We start from the raw sequence: 21992 nt of genomic DNA on the forward strand, positions 1-21992 counted from the left end.
TCACTCAAACCTAAAAATGCCCTTAAGGAATCTTTATCAAGAGGTTTAGGAGCATTCTTTATTGCGTTGAGAAGAAATAATTTAGGTTTTATGCCTTCGTTAGATATGTTGTGACCTATGTAGTCTACCTGCTCTGTTACGAAGTTACACTTGTTTTTATTTACAGTCATGCCATACCTTTCTAGTTTCTGTAGCACCTCTTCAAGAACATACGGTCTGCTAGAGTCTTTGTATGAATCAAAATATCATCTTGGAATGTCTGGATTCCAGTGCAACCAGCAAACATCTGATCCATTAATCGCTGTAAAAGACTAGCCGCGGACGCTAATCCAAATGGCAAGAGTTTGTACATGTAAAGCCCAAATGGGGTCACAAAAGTAGTAAGATGTGATTCTTCCGATAAAGGAATTTGATAATAAGCTGAACGCAAATCAATCGTGGTGAAAAACTTACTACTACCTAACTTTGCAAGCATCTCTTGGATTCTCGGCAAGGGATGGCAATCCACGTTTGTTACAGTTCAAAATTCACAGATCAGCACACAGACGAATCTCACCTGAACTCTTGTGTGCAACTACAGTAGCAGAAACCCATTTAGAAGACTACGGGTTTAATAATATCTTGAGAACACATATCGTGAAGAAGTTTCTGTAGATCATCTCGAGCAGAAAGGGAAACAGGCCTACACTTTTGAATAACTGGGATAACATTGCTTTTTGAGTTTGATTGTATGTTTGAAACCTTTGCATAGTCCTACCTTATCAGAAAATACATTTGAGTATTTGGAACACAGATTCATTAAAGTAGAATTCTCCAAATGCTCAGGTTGTAATGAATATGTAGTTTCTTGTAGAGTAGACACAGGCAAATCTCCTAAAACAACAGGTTCTGCATGACCGGGTCTAAGAATCATGCTAAATTTTGCTTGATCTTGCCAACCAAGAATGTCTCGTCCATTGAGCGCAACATAACTCTTGGTGTAAATGAGTCTATCTTTAAATTTGACAATAGCTAAAATAACCAAACATCACGATGTCATACTCACCAAACGCTTTAGGATCACATCAGTAGGTTTAAGGATAGATTTACACCAAAATTTATTACGTTTTTTTGTCTAAAATGGTTATTGGAGATCCAGAATCTCTCATAACATTAATTTCAATAGAACCAATCGAAACTTTGCAAATGGGCCCTTTACACCTTTTGTTATCGCTATGTAAAACATTAATTTCAATTGAAGAAAGAAGATTACTCATTCCCTGACTCATCGTATCCTCATCCACATTGAGGAAGTTAACCTTATTTTTAGGTTTAAAAGATTTGCATACAGTATAAAAATGCCCTATTTTTTTACACGTATTGAATCTTTTAGCTTGTGCGGGACAGTTCGCATAATTTCCTAAATGAAATTTAGATCCACAACGGTAACATGTACCTCTTTTTTCAAAAGGTCGATTTACCTTCGGTTTGGTGGTAATGACATTAACGTCATCATTGTCAGTTGTGCATGCTATAATTTTCGGATTTTCCGAAAGTTTGAGTATCTTGTGTGATAATTTTAGAAGAGACAACAGATCGTTCAATACTTCGTGCTAAATCCATTACCTCATCAAGTGACGGATTTTTACATGTTAAGATTCTTTCTTGGATCTTTTTGTTAAAATAATTAAATACAAGCTGGTCACGTAATGTAATATCTAGATAGTTACCAAACTGGCATTTAGAAGCAAGAACACGCAAGACCGCCAAATAGTCCTCAATTGATTCATCTTAGTCTTGCTTGCGTTTGAAAAACCTATGTCGCTCAACCATAACAGAAGGCTCGTCAACAGATTGTTTACCCATTCTAGCAAGTGCCTCAGTGAATACATTCCAAGTCTCATCTCCAGAGAGAGCAGGTACAACAGGTAAATTATCAAACACTTACTCGCCAGCATTGCCTAGATAATTAAATAAAAGCGCCTTTTTCCTCGCAGCAAGATACTCTAAAGCATCAATAGCTTCTAAGTAATTCTCGAAATTTCTCTCATTTATGCCAGGGAGTGATGGGTTTACCAGCCTTTTCTAAAAATGGCTGAGGTTGCATCACGTTGTTTAGTGAAAAAGACATAATAAAATAATATTAAAATAAACCAGCAAAGAAAGAAAGAGCAGTAAATAAATGCAATATATGGAAAAGTTATAGCACATTTTAGGCTTGAATATGGATACCTCAAATGTACATATGGAAGTGACAAGAATTTTGAGTCAAAGTACTTAGTAAGGAATAAAAGAATCAACACACAGTTGCAGTGTGTATCGCCGTAGAATACCTTTAAATGAGGAAGCGCTTTCACCTAAAACAAAATTCAATCTTCCTTACGAAGAAAATTAGAGATTACGAGTGCAGGGTTGCTATAGTGATGAATCCAAGATGGCCGTAGATACGTAAATGACGTGGTGATGAAATGATGCTGACGCAGTGCTTTGTTTGCGTGATGTATCTATAGCCAAAGGGCACATTAAAGGAGTAGACGTAAGGTTCAAAGAAAGAAAGACGAACGATGGCATGCGCTGCCGAACGCCACTTAAATGATGCGAAGCGGCGCGCACAGGAATCCAAGGCTACATTCAAAGGAATACCGAAAGTCAACGGCAGAAGCGACAACTGACACAAAGGTAACTTACAGTTGAAGCGAGAATGCAGATTTGAATTACGCCAGTTAAAGTTGTTGCAGATAACGTGATCTAACAGAAGTATTCCAACAGTGAAATTAGCCTTTTCCTTAACTGCAACAAGGTTCGCCTGAGAAATAGAGATGGCAAAGTACAATGCTGTTAGGATGTTTGAATAAATCCCATTGGATTTGAACAATTGGAACTCAATCCCCTGCAGAAACGCAAGTGAGGAAGCATGAAGAGATGCCCAAAACGATGCGCAAACAGCAGCAATTCTTGATGAGAAGGAATCAAACGATTAAAATCCAGAAAATGGTAGGTCGGTGGGTTCAAAAGGACCAAAGAATCGTCGCCAATAAATGTAGGAACGGTCCAGGTGAACAAAATATAAAATCCAAGTAAGAGAATAAAATGTAGATTTATTCTAGCACAAAGAAACCCACGACGGATCCAGCGAGAGGACTGACAAGGTATGACATAGGGAAGCACAAGAATTTAGAAGGATGAACTAGGCATTCTAATTAAATCACAATACTAAGCATAGCAACATCATTGATAAGAAAAAAACATACACATTTTACCACTTTTTTCACTTACCACACAGACACTGCGTTAAAACCGAATGTCTCGTAGCAGGGGAACCATAGCTTGTAATAAACATTTAAAACTGGTTTAGTTCCTCCCGTGGGACTGAACTTAGGAGAGCATTAACTGAAGCCTTTGGTGCGCACTGTCCGGGAATCCAAGAGGTGCATGAGATTGTAGAGCGCTCACTCTAGCCGTGCTTTGGTATTGATTGCACCATTAGTAATTAATTGCTTGTTTCATGGGCTGTCCTTCAGGCTGGTTAAAGTGCTAATATTTTGTTGGATGTCGCCAGCCTGGGATGCCGTGCGCGTGCGCTGAGGGAAGGCCCTTCTGTTGAGGAAAGCAGGCTACTTCTCTTGCCCTGAAATAAATAGCACTGTCCCAGACCTTACGAGCGTGATTTGTGAAAAGGATAGCACGAGACAGCAGTTACTGCTCTCAAGCCCACGTGCTGCCCTCAGATGTGCAAACGCAGGGTTGAGCAGCTGAGCATCCTCTGCTCCCAGGCATCTGGTGAGTAGCCAGCATCCCTTTTAGGATTACCTTAAGACACTTTTAACCAGGGCTTTAAGTGGGATGAAAAAACTGGGGGGGGGGGGAGGGGTCTCTCAAAGGGGTGAGGCCAATGTCATTAGGGCGTGGCTTAAAACACAGATGCTAAAAATCTGTGCATAGCATAGTGTGCACCCAACTTGCATTTTGCTGTTTATTTCATTGCATCCATATATATGATGCAACAAGTAACATCATACCTACAACAAGTTAGGACTATTGGCTTTCAGTGGTTGCTAGTTGCATAAGATAAATAAGCAGCAAAGATGGCTTGTAAATAATATTGAAAAGCTTTGACTTAAAGCCCTGGTGACACTAGGACAATGTTGCTGCTCCTGTGTTTCAAAAAGAGAAGGGAGAAACTGACTCTTTACAGGATTTCCCATCCCTTACAGTGCTCACCTGGCATGACGTCATGTGTGCACCTTCATTTTATGCCGGTTGTACCAATCTAATCCATTTTGCTCAGAAATTACTATTTTAATTACCATTCAGAACTGTATGTGGTATCATTGAGCAGTAAGATTTTATTAGGTTTAGCTTCACAGCACAGCTGTCACCTGATCTTAAGTGATCAACCTTTTAAAACAAGCCTTGGCATAGCCAATAGGTCTCGCCTTTAGTGTTTAGTTATCCAGCACAATATCCTTGGTGCAACATCAACTGTTGCATGGCTAAACAATTATAAGGTCCCAAAGGCGAGACCTATTGGCTATGCCAGCGCTTGTTATATTATGTTGCATATGTTGTAGCAATGTTGATGTCTATCTTTTTACAAGGTATCAAAATGTCATTCGTCTGATAACCACCATCAACTAAAATAAATTGTTTAACTGCTAGCTATTCTGATTCAAGCATGTGAATCTATGAAAGATCCAATACTGGATAAGAAAACGAGTTACTTACCTGTAACTTCAGTTATCCATTATTGGTATCTTTCATGGATTCACATGTGCTCACCCTCCTCCCCTGAGAGTCACTTTTTGCTAATTATACTTGCTGTCACTTGTTCTCAAAAATCTGAGAGACTTGCCTCTCTGTGGATTCTAGAAGGTGCTAGAGTCTGATTGGCTGTGTTTGAACTTTAGTTCCTTTTTTACAAAAGGAGAAGGACAGGCTACTACGGTGACTGTACAGTCTATTGTAGCCTATTGTGATATATTTTACTACTGTTATATATATTTATTTTATTATGCTGGGAGACTCCCACCTCGACTGCTGGGATGATTCAAGCATGTGAATCTATGAAAGATACCGATACTGGGTAACTGAAGTTACAGGTAAGTAACTTGTTTTCTTTTCCCAGTTGTCCTCAATCCAAGACTTAATTATAAAATCAAATCCTTAGTAAAAAAAATACTGATCCAGGACTGGATTACCAAACGTTAAGCAGAATTCTTGATTGCGAAAAAGAATTCAAAGGTTTTATACACTTCCAACGATCCAAAAGAATAGACTGCCACCCCCTGGCAGACCTATTGTATCGGGAATTGGGTCACTCTTAGAACCTTTATCACATTTTTGTGACTGGTTTCTGAAACCAATAGTAAAAACGTCCATTTCATACTTGCAAGATACTAAGGACGTCCTATGTTTTATCTAACACATGGAGTTTATCACCCTTGCTGACATGATGATCACGATGGGTACAAGTATTCCCCAAAAACATACACTCTAAGTGGTGGAACACATTCTAGCAGGAAATGAGTGGGACTTCCTGACCCCTAGACACTTTGTCATGGAATGTGCGAAATTGGAACTAACAGAGAACTTCTTTGAAATTGATGGGGTGATATACCACCAAGTACGAGGAACTTTGATGGGGAGTACCTTCGCCCCCAGTATGGCTTGCCTGTATTTATATCAATTTCAGTCAGATCATATATTCACCAAAGAAAATCCATACAAAGACCACATTAAATTGTGGTGTAGATACATCGATGATGTATTAATAATATGGCATGGCAGTGAACAACTAGCTGTCGGATATTCGGAATGGGTCAATACCAGAGACAGACACTTGAAATTCACACATGCTGTGTGTAAGAAAAAAGCACTGTTTCTAGATCTTGTAATCCCCATTGATCAGGGAGGCATTAGCACTCAGGTCCACAATAAGACAACAGATAAGAACAACCTACTCTTGTATTAGTTTCCATCCAAGAGCATTATGCCAAAACTTACCTGTGGATCAATTTTTAAGAGTTAGACGAAATTGCTCCTGTTGGACTTGGCCCTTTTTGGCAGGTTCACCCCTAAACTTTTTGCCTTAAAGTCTGACATGGTGTTGGTGGTTTTAGGCATCTGTGCACTTAAGCACTGTGGTCCTGTGTTAAGTGCGTGCGCTCTGTTACATTTGTAAGGTTGGCCTGCGCTGCCATAGGAATGCATTGGGGATTCCCTGCCAAGTGTGTCAGTGGTAATTCCTGGTATGAGAGGCGCAGTGTGGTCAAGTCTGGTATGTGTGAGAATAAATGCTGCACGCAGCTTTATGATGACTGGTGGAGAAATGCCACTTTTAGAAGTTGGCATTTCTGTGTGCTATGTGTCTGCCTGCCTGATGTGAATCGTATGTCTGGCTTGTGAGTGACAGGGGCTGGGAGGTGTGTGTGGCTCCAGGAGGGGTAGGGTGAATCGGTGCTGGGCTGAATAGGACATCTGGGCTGGGAGTAGTGGGAGGGGTGATCCCCTGACTCTGAGTAGGATGTTGCCTGCCCTGGTGAAGGCTGGCTCCGCCCTCTGTGGTGTCTGATCACCTAGCCCCCGTCTGACAAAGGGGAAGAGGAGCTTGCAAAACAAATTGCTCCAATTCCCCCCGAACCAGTTGCATCTGGTTCCCCCATGCCCTGCACTACAGACACAGTAATTAGTGATATAAATATAGGGGCTGTGACCCCATGATGTTGTTCAGTTCTGTTCTTGCTCTTGACTGGGGGGGCGTGCTGCTGCTGGGGCCCAGGAGGAACCGCTATGGTGGCTTACCTCTCTGCTGGAGGGCCCTGTGTGCTGGCCTCCCTGGGCCCAGCATTGCCCCACTTCATCTCCCAGGACTGTGGCTACCTCTTGCGCTCTGTGAGCGCTTTGCACATTTCAGGACCTGCAGGACTTTGTCTGCATTTAGCGCTCGGCGAGCACTTTATTTTAATTTCCCCACCCGGAAAGGAGCGTGTAGGCTTTTGAAGCGCTGCGCTGCATAAGGAGGGAGAGGAAATCCCCGACGTAGGGATTCCCCCCGAGTTGCTGAGATGCGGGTGTCCACCCCGCTTTATATATTTTATGAAGAGGGAGCCTACCCCTCATTGCTATCACGAAAGGAGAAGAAGTAAACTTTCGCCGCGATCGCGCAGCGACCACGAAGTCTGGCACGTCTGCCTGGGTCATGGGCGGGGCCTGCCGACTGGACGTCAGCAAATCTCCAGCGGGGCTCCCATGAGCTGAGGGAAGCCCCGCGTGTGCTGAAGGGAAGCGGAAGAAAAGTGCGGCCGGAAGCTTGACTGTGTACCTAAGGGAGGATGGGAGCCTACCCCATCTCCAAAAGCAGAGAGGAAAAGTTCCGGGTCCCAGGAGGGGGCCCGGGTGAAGTGGGAGAGGTGCCGCATTCAGAGACCCAGGCGGGATCCCACCCCGTGCTGGGACGTCCACGGAGGAAGTCTGGAGCCTCGCAGGCTCCACATCCAAGTCCCAGGTGGGGACCCGGGTGAAGCCAAGAGAGCCCGCATGAGAGGAGAGTCCAGCGGGAAGAGAACCTCCAAGCCTGGTGACTAAGGGCTCCATCAGCGTTGTTGGTGCCTGTCAGAGGTACAGCATCGGGGCAACTTGTCGGGGCCTGTCCCAACGGGGAGGGGGGCGCTCCTTGTTGTTAGAAGGCCCAGAGGGGCCCGTGCTTCTCGGGGCACAATTTCGGTGCTTTGGCCATGTTCACAGTTGCCCCGCTCGACAGTGACAAACTGCAACTTGGGGGCATTTTTCGTGGTAGAGTCCCTGAGTGGGACAAGGGAGGCACAGTGGTGCCAGGGCCTTCACTGGATTTACAGCTGCACAGCACTCAGTGCCAGCTGCCACATTTAGGCCACAGTTCTTTGGGGGCATGTTTTGAGAGATAGCAGTGAGATGCATGTAATGATGTAACATGGCTCCATGCCAGAACACTAGGCATGGAACCAGCTTGTTCTGAGGTTCTGTCATGTGAGGGTTCTTTGATGACAGTTGATATGCTGGCTGTTGGTTGAGGCTGTAATAAATACCTCTTACCACATATCTTCATCTGGTGTGGATTTACTTTATTACACTGGCGACGAGGATGGGATTCGAACCCACGCGTGGCACAAGAATGATTCCCCCATTGAGTTTGAGAGAAGTCATCGTGAACATGGCTCATGAAGGGCATATGGGCATTTCTAAAACCAAAGAGCGCATCCGACAGGATTTCTGGTGGCCTGGATTAGATTTGATGGTGGAACGTACTGTTAGGGAGTGTACGCCTTGTCAAGCTAGTGATAAGGTGCTCAAACCAAGATATTCACCTATGGTTTGTAGAAGTTTACCAAAAAGTCCATGGGATGAATTAGCTATCGATATTGTGGGACCATTGCATGGAGAACATCAGACTCCTTACCTGTTGGTGTTGCTGGATTTGTATTCACGATGGGTGGAGGTGAGTTTGGTGAGAGAGATCACTTCTCTTTCTGTGATCAGTTTTTTAGAATCTGTGTTCAAACGAGAGAGTTTTCCTAACTCTATTCTTTCTGACAATGGTCCGCAGTTCTGTTCTGCTCAGATGGAGGAGTATTTTGTAAAATGTGGAATTGAACATAAAAAAATTGCATTATATCATCCAGAGGCAAATGGTGCTTTGGAGAGATTTAACAGGACTTTAAAGGAGAGTATACAATTAGCAAAGGTAAACTGTTTAGATTGGAGAAAAGAACTGCAGTGTCGTATAACAGCCTACAGGTACACTCCTCATGCATCAACGGGGAAGACTCCTTTTGAACTGCTCAGGGGAAGGTCTCCAAATACTTGTTTGTGTCCTGGCTGGATGGTTGCTGGGAAGGGTTTGAAAAACAATGGTATTGGGGAATGGAGAGACAAAGAAGTGTCTCTGCAAAACAAAAGGAAGATTTATGTTGATAGAAGGAATAATGCGAAAGTTACAAATTTTGAGGTTGGAGATAAAGTAAAGGTCAGAGCTCCTGTTGGGTGTCAAAATTGGTCAAAATATACCTCTCCAAAAACTATCATTAAGCTGTTTAAAAATGCTGTCAAGACGGATGATGGTCGCATCTGGAATCATAGTCGTGTAGCACATTTTCGGGGGTGTGGTGTGGCCGATAGGAGGGATGATACTTCTTATCGTTTTCCCTCAGACATTGATGTAAGGTCTGATAGTACTTGTAGGGGTGTCAGAACACGCAGGTTTCCTTTGCATTTACGTGATTTTGTGTAGTTCTTTCTACCTTCTTTTTCTTGTTGTTCAAATGTGTTTATTGTTCTCATGTTACTTTTTTTCTAATGTAAAGAGGAAGAAGTGTAATGATGTAACATGGCTCCATGCCAGAACACTAGGCATGGAACCAGCTTGTTCTGAGGTTCTGTCATGTGAGGGTTCTATGATGACAGTTGATATGCTGGCTGTTGGTTGAGGCTGTAATAAATACCTCTTACCACATATCTTCATCTGGTGTGGATTTACTTTATTACAATGCACTCCTTTGCCCCAGCGCAATGACGCGCTTTTGGATATTGCTGCAGTGGCAGCGGGCCCTGACATTTTGGACATAGGGCATCTGAGCCCCTTTGAGAAGGCCTGCCCGGGGGGGGGGGGGGGGGGGGGGGGAGGGGGGTTAGTGATTTATGTGATTCTCTACTGTGATTCATGCCTCTAAATGCATTTAGGGATGAGATTATGTGAATAATGTGTTTATGCTGGTGAGATTATTTCCTAATGTGAGTTTTACCCCTAATGTGAGTTATGCTTAGGAGGTTAGGATCTAATGCGTTTAGACTTGTAGATGATTGCATAATGTGTTTATGCTGGTGATGTTGGTACAGAATGGATTTCACATCTAAATGTGATGCTGTGCATAATATGGTTTGTTACAGGATGATGATAAGTACAGTGGTTACCAGTGATTACTGGTTGTACGTTTGTGATGTCCTACTTTTACTTTTACTTTGTGATGGTTCTGACAGTGGTCCAGTTGGCCATGTCAGGTGTATATAATCCCTTGTAGATATTACCTTTTGCCAGGTCGCACAATGTATATTATGTGATTTCTATTCTAATGTGTTATGAGAATACAAAGGCTATTTTTGATATAACCTTGTGTGGAGTTCCTTTTGTGGTGTCCCTGGTATGTTGTTGCTGTGTGCGTGCGCAAACGCTTTACACATGGCCTCCGGGATAAGCCTGACTGCTTGTGCCAAGCTCCCATGGGGGTGAGCAGGGGTTCACTTTCGCGTGTAACTCCCTTGCCCTGACTAGAGTTAGTGGTCTCTGCCTGGCTTTGGCGCAAGCCTTAGCCAACCAGAGATCCCATTTCTAACAGCTCCTCACTAAAGAAATTTGACACACAGGCCAATACTTTGGAACAAAAACTCGTAGCCTGTCACTACCCAGGAAAGGCGGAGAAAAAGGCTAAGGGAACACAGAACAACGATGGGGAAGCATTGTTGGAAAGTGATATGAAACTACATATGGATAGAGTGGTATGTGTGACCACATACACTCTTAACTCTAATAAAGTCCGAACCATTATCAAGAAGAACTGGAAGATCTTAAATGGCGGAACTAAACAATGGTCTCCCCCCTTGTTTGCACTTAAGAGAAATGCTAACCTCTGAGACAAACTGGTACACACTAAGACACCACTGTCACAGACAACACTGTGGGATACACAAGCACCTATGGGTCACTATCCTTGTGGCAACTGTGGGTCATGCCAGCTCACTTAAATAAACAAATAGCTGGATATAATGACAGGAAGACCATGGGTTCTAAAACATTTGACCAATTGCAACAGTGAAAATGTCTATTTGATTACCTGTCCATGTGGCTTATTTTACGTCGGAATGACCGCACAGAAAAGAAAGTGTGCAGTTCGAGGCATATGAGCTGCAGATCACACACTGAGGATAAGATCGCCATCTGGTGTTGGGCTCGTATGATTGCAGGTTGTTGTCGTCTTCGGAAGAAGCCTTTGGTCACGAGGTTGGTGACTCCTCCCCTGGACAACAGTGCGCATGGGCATCCACTCCATCGTCAGATTGTTTTTTTCCGCCATTGGGTTCGGATGAACTTTTTTCCGCTCCAGCAGAAAACTTTTAGCAATCGATTTAACTCCTTAATCTTCATTCCATCGACGTCGAAATCAACTCGGACCGGTTCCGGAAGCGGCTGATGGACAGGACACCCTTCAAAAAATGCCCCCAGTGTGGAGCGAAGTTCCCCCACAGTGACCACCACGAGGTTTGTAACCTCTGCCTGTCGCCGGAACACAACGAGTCCACCTGTCCAGCTTGTGCCGCTTTCCGTTCGAAGAAGACCCTCCGGGACCGAAGAGCTCGACGCCATATTATGGCCAAACCAGCTCCAGAACCGGAGGACATCTTTGCTCAAGATGTTCCCGAAGATGACACCGAAGATCTCGAGATCGTGTCCGAGGCCGACGATTCCGATGACCTCATCACTCCAGGGCAGCGTGTGAGTACCACCCCCCCTGCCCCTGCCCCATCCAAAAAAGCATTGGTCAAGACTCCGCCAGCTGGGCCCAGTCGCGACCGGAAATCCTCTTCAGAAGCTCGGGCCCGGCTCCGAAGACATCTAAGCCTGTAGGTGGCTCGGGCTCGAGCAAACCTCATCTGATTGTGCCTTTAACACCCTCGGCACCGAAAAAACCACTATCGGCACCGAAACAGGCTTCAAGACCGAAATCTCCTTCGGCACCGAAACGTTCCTCGGCACCGAAGTCTCCACCGGCGCCGAAACGTTCTTCGACATCGATGGCTAAAAGTCCCTCTGCACCGAAACATACATCGGCACCGAAAACATCATCGGCACCGAAAACTACGTCCACACCGAAAAAAGCTCATAAAGACCCGAAGCGGACGTCGCCGCCACCACCTTCGGAGCCAGATGAACTTTTTCGACCAGATCCTACTCAAAAGCAGATCTACATCAATCCTGACACTGGACATGTGACTGCCATCCCATATAAAAAGCGGAAGCCGGACATTACTCCTCCTCCAGTTCCCATACGAAAAAAGGACTGTGCCACTTCACCACTTCGTCCTTCCTCTCCTGTATTACCTTCTAACCCGTCCCCCCCCCCTCCTCCTCCTGCTTCTCCTTTACCTTTACCTTTACCATCTCCCTATCATTCACCTCCTCCACAGGATGATAATGATGACTTGGGGGGAGGGGCGGACCCTGATTTATTTAATGATCCTGTTGATCCAAACGACCCGTTTACTTTTCCAGACACAGCACCAGTAGATGACTGGTCTTATCCAATGCCTGACCCCACTACCTACCCCTCCAAGCCCTCCCCTCCTGATGACCATTTGGGGTTTGGCCAACTAATAAATAGGGCAGCAACATTCCATGGTGTCACTATGCACACGGACCCCCTTGAAGAGGATTTTCTCCTCGATACCTTTGAGCAGTCACAAAAAACTGTTCATCTACTTCCCATGATTAAAGGGGTTATACAGCATGCCACTGACGTCTTTAAAGACCCTGTTCGAGCGAGGGTTCTCAACCCCCGCATCGAAAAAAAGTACCGACCAGCCCCGCAGGACCCTGCATACATTAAAGCCCAGCTCCCTTTAGACTCCTTGGTCGTATCAAATGCCAGGAAGCGCGTTAACTCAGACAACTGGAGAAACGCCCCCCCCCCCCCCAGACAAGGAGTCTAAGCTTTTAGAGGCCTCGGGCAAACGAGTCGCCGCACAGGCGGCGAACCACTGGCGTATTGCCAATACCCAGGCCCTGTTAGCCCGGTATGACAGGGCACATTATGACCAACTTGAGGACCTTATGCAACATCTGCCTGAACCCTTTAAGTCCCAGGCCACTGACCTCATTCAAGAAGGCAAATTAATATCTAATGCCTCCATTAAATGCGCCTTAGATGCGGCAGACACTGCTTCTAGGGTGGTCAATACTAGCGTCTTACTCAGACGACATGCCTGGCTCCGTATTTCCGGTTTTAAACCGGAGGTTCAAACCGCAATTCTGGCCCAACCTTTCAACCAAGAGCAGTTATTTGGCCCTGCAGTGGATACTGCATTAGAAAAAATGAAAGATAATGAAACTGCCAAGTCTATGGGAGCACTGCAGTCTCCTCAAAACCGGGGTTCCTTTCGTCGCTCCTTTTATAGAGGAGGCTCCAAAAACACATCAACTGAGACCACGTCCACCTTTAAAAATTCTGGACAAACATCCCCTAACAGAGGTTATTTCCGGGGAGGTTATAGGGGAAACAATAACAAAGGTCGAGGGCGGGGCAACAACAACAACACCCGCACCTCCCCAGCCACCAAACAGTGACTTGCCACCACTCCCCCCAGACCATTCCACTCCGGTCGGGGGGCGACTCCAACAATTCCTACCTGTCTGGACTTCCATCACCACAGACAGATGGGTAAGACAAATTATCCAGTCTGGCTACTGCCTAGAACTCCTACAATCCCCCCCAAACATACCACCCAAACAACGTCCAATGTCCTCACATCATCTCTCTCTCCTCAAACAAGAAGTTCAATCCCTGTTACAAAAACATGCGATAGAACCAGTCCCCCTTCAACATCAGGGAACCGGGGTGTATTCTCTATACTTCCTCATTCCCAAAAAGGACAAAACATTACGGCCCATACTGGATCTCAGACTGCTAAACCAGTATATACATTCAGATCATTTTCATATGACCACCCTCCAACAAGTCCTCCCACTGTTACAACAGGGAGACTTCCTTGCCACATTGGACCTCAAGGACGCGTACTTTCACATCCCTATGCATCCCGCTCACAGAAAATATCTACGATTTGTGGTAGATGGGCAACACCATCAACTCACAGTTCTCCCATTCGGAGTAACAACAGCACCCAGTGTTCACCAAGTGCTTAGCAGTCGTGGCAGCGCACCTCAGAAGACAACAGATCCATGTCCATGTTGCTCATAAAAGCCAATACTCACCAAAAATGCGTTCTCCACACTCATCGCACCATTCAAACTCTCCACAATTTGGGGTTCACTATCAACTATCCCAAATCCCATCTACAACCTTCCCACTTACATCAGTATCTAGGAGCAACCATAGATACATCCAAAGCCATTGCTTATCCCAGCACTGCCAGGATAGCCAGTATACAAAATCTCATCTCTCAATTTCAAACTCCTCCATCTCTTCCAGCAAGAGTATTCATGCAGCTCCTAGGCATGATGGCGTCCTGCATCTCCATAGTCCCACACGCACGACTTCAGATGCGTCCTTTACAGGAATGTCTAGCACAACAGTGGAACCAAGCTCACGGACAACTTACCGATCTGGTGTTGGTGGACAGTCGCTCGCTTCGCTCACTGAAATGGTGGAACACCATCAACCTGTCCAAAGGACAACCGTTCTTAGAGCCTCTTCCACAAGTTGTGCTAACTACCGACGCATCTCTCACAGGGTGGGGAGCCCACCTCCTTCACCATACCACTCAGGGCAGATGGACCAGTCAACAGAAACTGCTCCACATCAACCACCTGGAACTCTTAGCAGTGTTCCTAGCACTAAAATCCTTTCAAGTTCACCTAAAGAACAAAACTGTCCTCATACGCACATACAACATGACGACAATGTATTATATACAGAAACAGGGAGGGACACATTCTCTCCAACTGTCCCAACTGGCACAGCAAATCTGGAGATGGGCAATTCCCCAAAACATCTACCTGTTAGCAGAACATCTCCCAGGGATCCACAATCAAGTGGCCGACCTCCTAAGTCGCCACACACAGCAGATCCACGAATGGGAACTACACCCCAAGGTTCTACTCCCCTTCTTCCAAAAGTGGGGACAACCAGACATAGACCTGTTCGCCACTCCCGAAAACACAAAATGCCCAACCTTCGCCGCCAGGTTTCCACACCCACAGTCGAAGGGCAATGCCCTATGGATGAACTGGTCAGGCAGATTTGTGTACGCTTTTCCGCCTCTCCCACTAGTTCCATTTGTGGTACGCAAACTGAAACAGTCACTAACACTTATACTAGTGGCTCCCACTTGGGCACGTCAACCGTGGTTCACCACACTTCTGGAACTATCTTTAGTTCCACATCAAAGGCTACGCCTCTCCCCGGATCTGTTAACCCAGAACCATGGAGAAATCAGACACCCAGATCCTCAAACACTGAACCTAGCGATCTGGCTCCTGAGGTCTTAGAGTTCGGTTACCTCAATCTCCCTCCAGACTGTATGAATATCATAAAAGAAGCCAGACGCCCTACTACTAGAGCGTGTTATGCCGCTAAATGGAAACGATTTGCCATCTACTGCGCTAATAATAACATACATCCATTGGATGCTTCCATCCAAAACATCATTTGCTATCTACTACACTTGCAAAGATGCAATCTAGCGTATTCCTCTATACGTTTACACCTAGCAGCCTTGGCAGCCTACTTGCAAAATAGGCAACACCTGTCCCTTTTTAAGGTACCAGCCATCAAAGCGTTTATGGAAGGTCTCAAAAGAATTCTTCCCCCAAGATTGCCACCTGCCCCAGTCTGGAATCTCAATGTGGTTCTAACAAGACTCATGGGTCCCCCATTTGAACCTATGCACAAATGTGAATTGCAATTCCTAACATGGAAGGTAGCTTTCCTTATCGCAATCACTTCCCTACGCAGAGTAAGTGAAATACAAGCCCTTACACTAGAGGAAACTTTCTTACAACTACACCGTAACAAAGTGGTTCTTAGGACAAACCCTAAATTTCTTCCAAAAGTGATTTCCCCTTTCCACCTTAACCAATCAGTAGAGCTACCGGTCTTTTTCCCAAACCCAGACTCCGTAGCTGAAAGGGCCCTACATACCTTAGATGTCAAAAGAGCCTTGCTTTATTACATCGGCAGGACAAAACCCTTTCGAAAGACAAAACTCCTCTTTGTTGCTTTCGCACCACCACATAAAGGCAACCCGATCTCCAAATCAGGTATAGCCCGGTGGATAGTTAAATGCATCCAAATATGCTACCTAAAGGCTAAACGTACACTTACAGTTCCCCCTAGGGCGCACTCCACGCGTAAAATAGGGGCTTCTATGGCCTTCTTAGGTAACATTCCCTTAGAAGACATTTGCAAGGCAGCCACGTGGTTTACCACGCATACCTTCACTAAACACTATTGTGTTGACGTGCAGGCCAAACAACAGGCCTCCGTGGGCCAGGCTGTCCTAAAAACTTTATTTCAAGCTGCTGCAACGGATACAGGCGACCACCGCTAAGGGGAAGCACTGCTGTATAATCTATCCTCAGTGTGTGATCTGCAGCTCATATGCCTCGAACGGAATATGCTACTTACCAGTATGCATCTGTTCTTGGCATGTAGAGCTGCAGAGTCACACACGCCCGCCTCCCCGGGACCTGTATCTGTTCCAGCATCCGTCTTACTTAGACATTACACATGGACATCCTTTCTTTCATTTCTATACACCATCTTTTCTCATCATGGCGAAAAAACAATCTGACGATGGAGTGGATGCCCATGCGCACTGTTGTCCAGGGGAGGAGTCACCAACCTCGTGACCAAAGGCTTCTTCCGAAGACAACAACAACCTGCAATCATCCGAGCCCAACACCAGATGGCGATCTTATCCTCAGTGTGTGACTCTGCAGCTCTACATGCCAAGAACAGATGCATACTGGTAAGTAGCATATTCCTTAATGAACACAGGAGTACAATACGCTGAAAACGAAATAACACTAAACTGACATGCCGTTACCTCGAGTTGAAACACAGATATGGATGCCACATGGGTGGTCTTAAGAAAAAGGTAAGTACCAACAACCCAGACCTCAAGAAGAAACTTCGAGCAAAGACGGGTGTGTCACCTGAGGTCATGGGAAAAGGGATTAAACAATGAGATTCCATGGTTACAACTCACATGACTCATCTCGATACGTGTGTGTGTGTATATACATTTATAACATCCCTAGACTTCACACACGCAGGATTAATTCAAAATAAAATGTATTGTGGCTCTTGTATATAAATTGACTAAGATAGATATAATTTAATATCAGCCCCTGGGATCAGTCACGTACTGGTATATATTCCGCTCTAGATTAGGCGTTATGGTATTACCCCATTAATTTCTAAATTATTAATGGACATCACACAAGTATGGTGAATGTGCGTCCAATGTGCGATCCCCCTTGGGTACTCGCCTTCTCAGACCAATTGCACCGAGAATTAGCACGGTTCTGGATGTCGGGTACCCACTCTGACACCCAAAACTGCAACTCTCATGAGCCTTCAACAGATAGTGCCCTTGAGTCACATGACCTATTGACAGTAACCGGCCCTTGTGGAGGTAGTTCAGATTTCAGGAACGACAGCTCCTCCCCTAGCAGGTGCTACCAATTACCTGCTGATTGCGAGTCTCTGCCAGCATAAAAACGCTCTCCCCGCTCCACTCCACACACATTGTGAGGAAGGAGCAGACGCTTCTAGATTTGCTGTAAGTGACGCACCTTGACAAAGTAAGAGATTGATTGATCGGAGGGACACAATAATCCTGGATAGGTATGAATGTGGATGCACTAGTATGCTGCACACTAAAAGCGTTACCCCTCCTTTTTGCTTTAGAGTGTGACTACAGGCGTCCCTGTGCCCTTCTTTCATGGGGCGTAGAAAACCCATCATTGAGGTAAGATTGTGAGCTGGTCTCACAACTGTGATGACATGATTTTATGTCACGCGTCAAGTGTCACAAAACATGCGGCTTTTGCATGTTTTCAACTATACGAGCATTGCGATACATTTCCTGCATTTAGAATATGGAATGGTAAATATATTCTTGTCTATCCACAGGTATTGGAAAGCGAGATTAGTTAAGAGGTAGACACAGGTCACTCTGGTTTGGAAGCAAAGCACATTGCCTCATTAGCATTCCATATGTCCTCCTGGTGAAAGCCATGGACTCAATTGAGCCACAAGGCAGATACATGTTGACGGCAACAGTGGTGATAGGGGAACTAATTCCCCTTATCTTGACAATTGATTTTAATCATCTAGTTTCATGTCTAGCAAATAAACAGTTTTAGGATGCCACATTGGTTTTTCACACACTTATTTCACAGATCCATTCTTAATTAGAAGTGCCTCCCTGGCGTAGGCCCTCTCTCCATCAAACAGATGTTTTGGAGAGCAAGGATTGTCCTATGATGAAGCATGACACCTGGTGTTTTGTGAGGATAATCTGTTAATTTTTTTGTATGCCCAAAACTTGTACTGAGTAGTGTTGGAAGCGATACATCACATATCTCAATAAATTTCAAAATTCATCGGCAGCTTATTTTGTTACATATAAACCATAAATAACACATTGAAGATCTTCTGCTTTCTGATCAGTTGTTGGAGGTGGTCGAGAGGTAGCCATCGATCTTCTAAGTGGATGGGCATCATTGGGTTTAGTTGTCGTCGCTTTCTCAGATTCTTGTAGTGATTTAGTGGTTTCTGCTATTTTTTTCTTTTTACTAATTTTATCCAGGCATTTTTTTTTCATTGTATTAGACTTGTTGCACTTGTTACAATGATGAAATATTCGATCCTCTTCACCCATCAGTTTGTCTTTTGTTAACTTCATCCTGCCGTATTTCTGCTCATCATCTTCTGTCCAGCCGCTGTTGAGGTTAGCTTTTCTTTCAGATTAGTTTGGCATATGACCCAGTTTTTTTTGTTTAAGTACTCCCCAGATTTTGTAGGTGGCAATGCATTCGGGCAAGTAAAGATCCTCTGCTACCACCTGCTTCGCTCATGTTTATGAAATTGAACCAACAGAAAACCTGAAACAAATTCAATATTAATATAAATTACCAATATAATGACTAAAGCACATCATCATAGAGCGGCAATTTTGGAAAATGGCTGAAGGGTTGCTCTGAGTTATTTTCTATCACAATAAGACTAGGTGACCCCCACAAACTATCTTTTGACACCAAAATAAAGTATACAGGTGTCATGGTTCCTGAAATATTACATCATCATTGTAACACAGCCTCCGTTTTTAAAATTGTCGTCCAGAACAGTTCGACCCGGATTAGCAATGTCTGCCCAAGCTAAATTACTTCTCTAATAATACAAAAGAACAAATCAAAAACTAATATCTAGACATTTTTTTACAACGGTATGTCTAGTTGTCAGAACTATATTCAGAACGTGAGCATTTTGCTGCTCTCCAAGAAAGAACGGAACAATAGGTCAGCACCTTATTAGTTTGTGCTAACTTTATCATTGATGCTTATTTCTCTGTTGGGACTTAGATATGTATTACTGCTGAGGGTATTGATGCTCATTAATATCTGTGGTCTGTACGTAAATGTTGTTAGGTTTATCTGCGTAGATAACTATATTGCCCTATTTCCATATGTGCAAAAATGTTTGATCCGTTTCAATATGCTATTCTTTGTTTGTGCATCTGTACATTTAACATGCAGAAGTCAAATCTATTATCTTAATTCTTGCTTATTTGTTTCTGACAAATAGATATCCATAAAGCAAACCAATAATATGTCTTTTATAGGTGATAATAATGGTCCTCAAAGAAGTGGGTTTTCCAGGAGAGGAGGTAAGAATAAACAGTTTCTTTGTAAATATAAAGTAATTGAGATAGCAGTTTTTTTATTCTAGGTGCTGAAACATGTTTGCTTGACATGAATCCTAGCACTTTGCAGGTTTGTGTGGGTTCATAGTGTGCCATATATGTGAAATGTTTTGGTGTAGTGTGTGATGACCACAGTGGTTACTTTATTGTATTAAATGTAGCTATTTTTGAGTATGGAGTGGAGTGAAGAGAAGTGACAAATCTTTAAAGCTTACATAGCATTGTTGAGTACAGATTGATGTGTGTAGGTTGCTTATTGGGAAAGAGTGTGAGTGCATGCCAGATGGCCAGCATTGCTGCTCTTATTTTCTTGCTGTAGCCATGTGACTGTGCTTATGGATAGAGTGGAGTGAAAGGGAATGAGGTGACTGCTGATATGGTTGTTTTGAAAATCCTTGTGTTGGAGGCTATGCATCTTTGCTGGATATAATCCTCAATCGTCTTTTGGCTGAACCTAATTCTATACTGCCTTACTGAATTCCGTGTGGTCTCTTGTCTTTGCCTGGAGGTAGTTTAATAGTTTTGCGGTCTGTGCTGAGAAGGTGATTCCACCAATGCTTGATTTTATTTTAAGGGTGATAACATTTAATAAGGGTGCCCTTCTAAAATGAAGTCTTATATTTTTGAGTATTTGTGAAGTATTCCTTGAATGAAGGATGGACCCATTCCTTACATTGCCCCCAGGCCAATATATAGTGCCTTGAATGATGAACATATGGCCATAGAAAGCAGCAAAGTATATCGAGCGGGAGGTGGTCTAGCGGGTGCAGTATTATGGCTTCTGCATTTTGGATTCTCTTATGTTTTTTGGATAGGAGGAGATATTCATTATCTAAGGTATGTTTCCATTGTCTAGGTGGGACAGTACTATGGAGATGTTAGTCTTAAGCTGATCTCTGAACCCTAGGTGTGGGAAGATGCGGCAAATATTTTGAGTTGTATAAAGCATTCTTCTTGTGACTTGCTTCAGTTGAGGAGCTGAGAGAGATGCTGGAGTTCCTGATGGTTCCCGATTGTCTTAATTCCATTACATGTCACTGGGCGGGGGCGGGGGGGGGGGGGGGTTTAGTACAGAGATTTGTGACTAGATGGACAAGATTTGCTAGGCCTTCTAATCTATGCATGTTAGGAGTACTGTTTTGGTTCAGCATAGTTTCAGGTGTGTTTAAAAAAAAAAATCTTTTGCTTCCATTGATGAATGGTGATGAATGGCTGATACAGTAGTGTAGTTCTTGAGCATCAAACTTAGATGGGTTTTGGGTCTCTCACTTAACGCTTTTCAAAAATCCATATTTACCAAATTCCATTACGGAATCCGTCCAAACAATTGGATGCTGGTATTAGCTTATACATTCACACTTGGGGATAAATCAAAGTGGGAGATGGTCGGAGGACCAAATGCAAGATTAATACCAAATTAGGCCAGAAACAGGGTTGTGTCTCAGCCCCATGTCTATATAACATCTACATGGCTGACCTTGACAGTCACCTGGCCCAGGTGGTGAGCGACTCTCCCAAGCTGGGTCAGGAACAACTACGTTGTCTCCAATATGTAGATGACATTGTCCTGCTCAGCGAAACATTGATAGGACTGCAGCGCCTAATTGACCAATTAAGTGGATATTTTCAAAATCTATGCTTGAAACTTAATTGTAGCAAAACATAGGTGAGTTGTTTTCCAAGCTCTTCCACTAAACCAAAGTGTAGACAGGAATGGGGAATTCCTATAGCCCAACTTCCAGGACATATTGTTTGGGGTCAAGGAGGACAAGTTTTCATGTTTATTTTGTCCTTGAGATAAGAAGACCCAACCTCCCCAGCACAAACCAGGGAAGCGCATTGAATGCAGTCAAGATAATTCTTGTGTCCATTTATTAATGCTTTTCAAATTTGTATTTATGGTTAATTAATGCCTAGCTTTTATCAAGGTTAAAATTACTATGGCCTGCCCTATGAGCACTCTAAGTTAGGTCAACTAGGGATCACCCCTTTAAATGGGACCTTGGTTCAAACATCTTTCAAGGCAGTTAGGTTCCTCATCCCTGCAACAAAACAGCTGGAAGAACACCGATAGTGACATTGCTATTAATATTGATAATGCCCGAGGGGGGCGGAGCTAGCCTTTGAGCTCTATGGCCGCTTGTTAAGAAAGCTCCTCGCACATGCCCGACTATCCTTAAGCCAATCCTTCCAACACTGACCAAACGAGCCTGAAGCTGATGGAGAAAGAGGTGAAGTGAGAGAGCCCTTAGAGCTGTGTCCGGTCCCAAAAGGTGTTGAAATAACCCGTAACGGCGAACGAGCAGCCGCGCCCCTTGAGC

At 44.2% G+C, this 21992-nt stretch overlaps 1 protein-coding gene across 4 annotated transcripts in view; it reads left to right on the plus strand.

Moving 5' to 3' along the window:
- The window catches only part of DDX4 (DEAD-box helicase 4), a 1682862-nt gene that overhangs the window by 579264 nt on the left and 1081606 nt on the right, over positions 1-21992 (plus strand). For all 4 annotated transcript variants that reach the window (XM_085631316.1, XM_085631317.1, XM_085631319.1 and 1 more), the window contains exon 8: positions 19591-19635. In XM_085631316.1, the coding sequence (XP_085487442.1) occupies positions 19591-19635 (45 nt within the window). The remainder of the gene's footprint in view (positions 1-19590; positions 19636-21992) is intronic.

This window comes from Triturus cristatus, chromosome 2_1, assembly GCF_964204655.1.
Source record: "Triturus cristatus chromosome 2_1, aTriCri1.1, whole genome shotgun sequence".
In the NCBI taxonomy this organism is placed as follows: domain Eukaryota; kingdom Metazoa; phylum Chordata; class Amphibia; order Caudata; family Salamandridae; genus Triturus; species Triturus cristatus.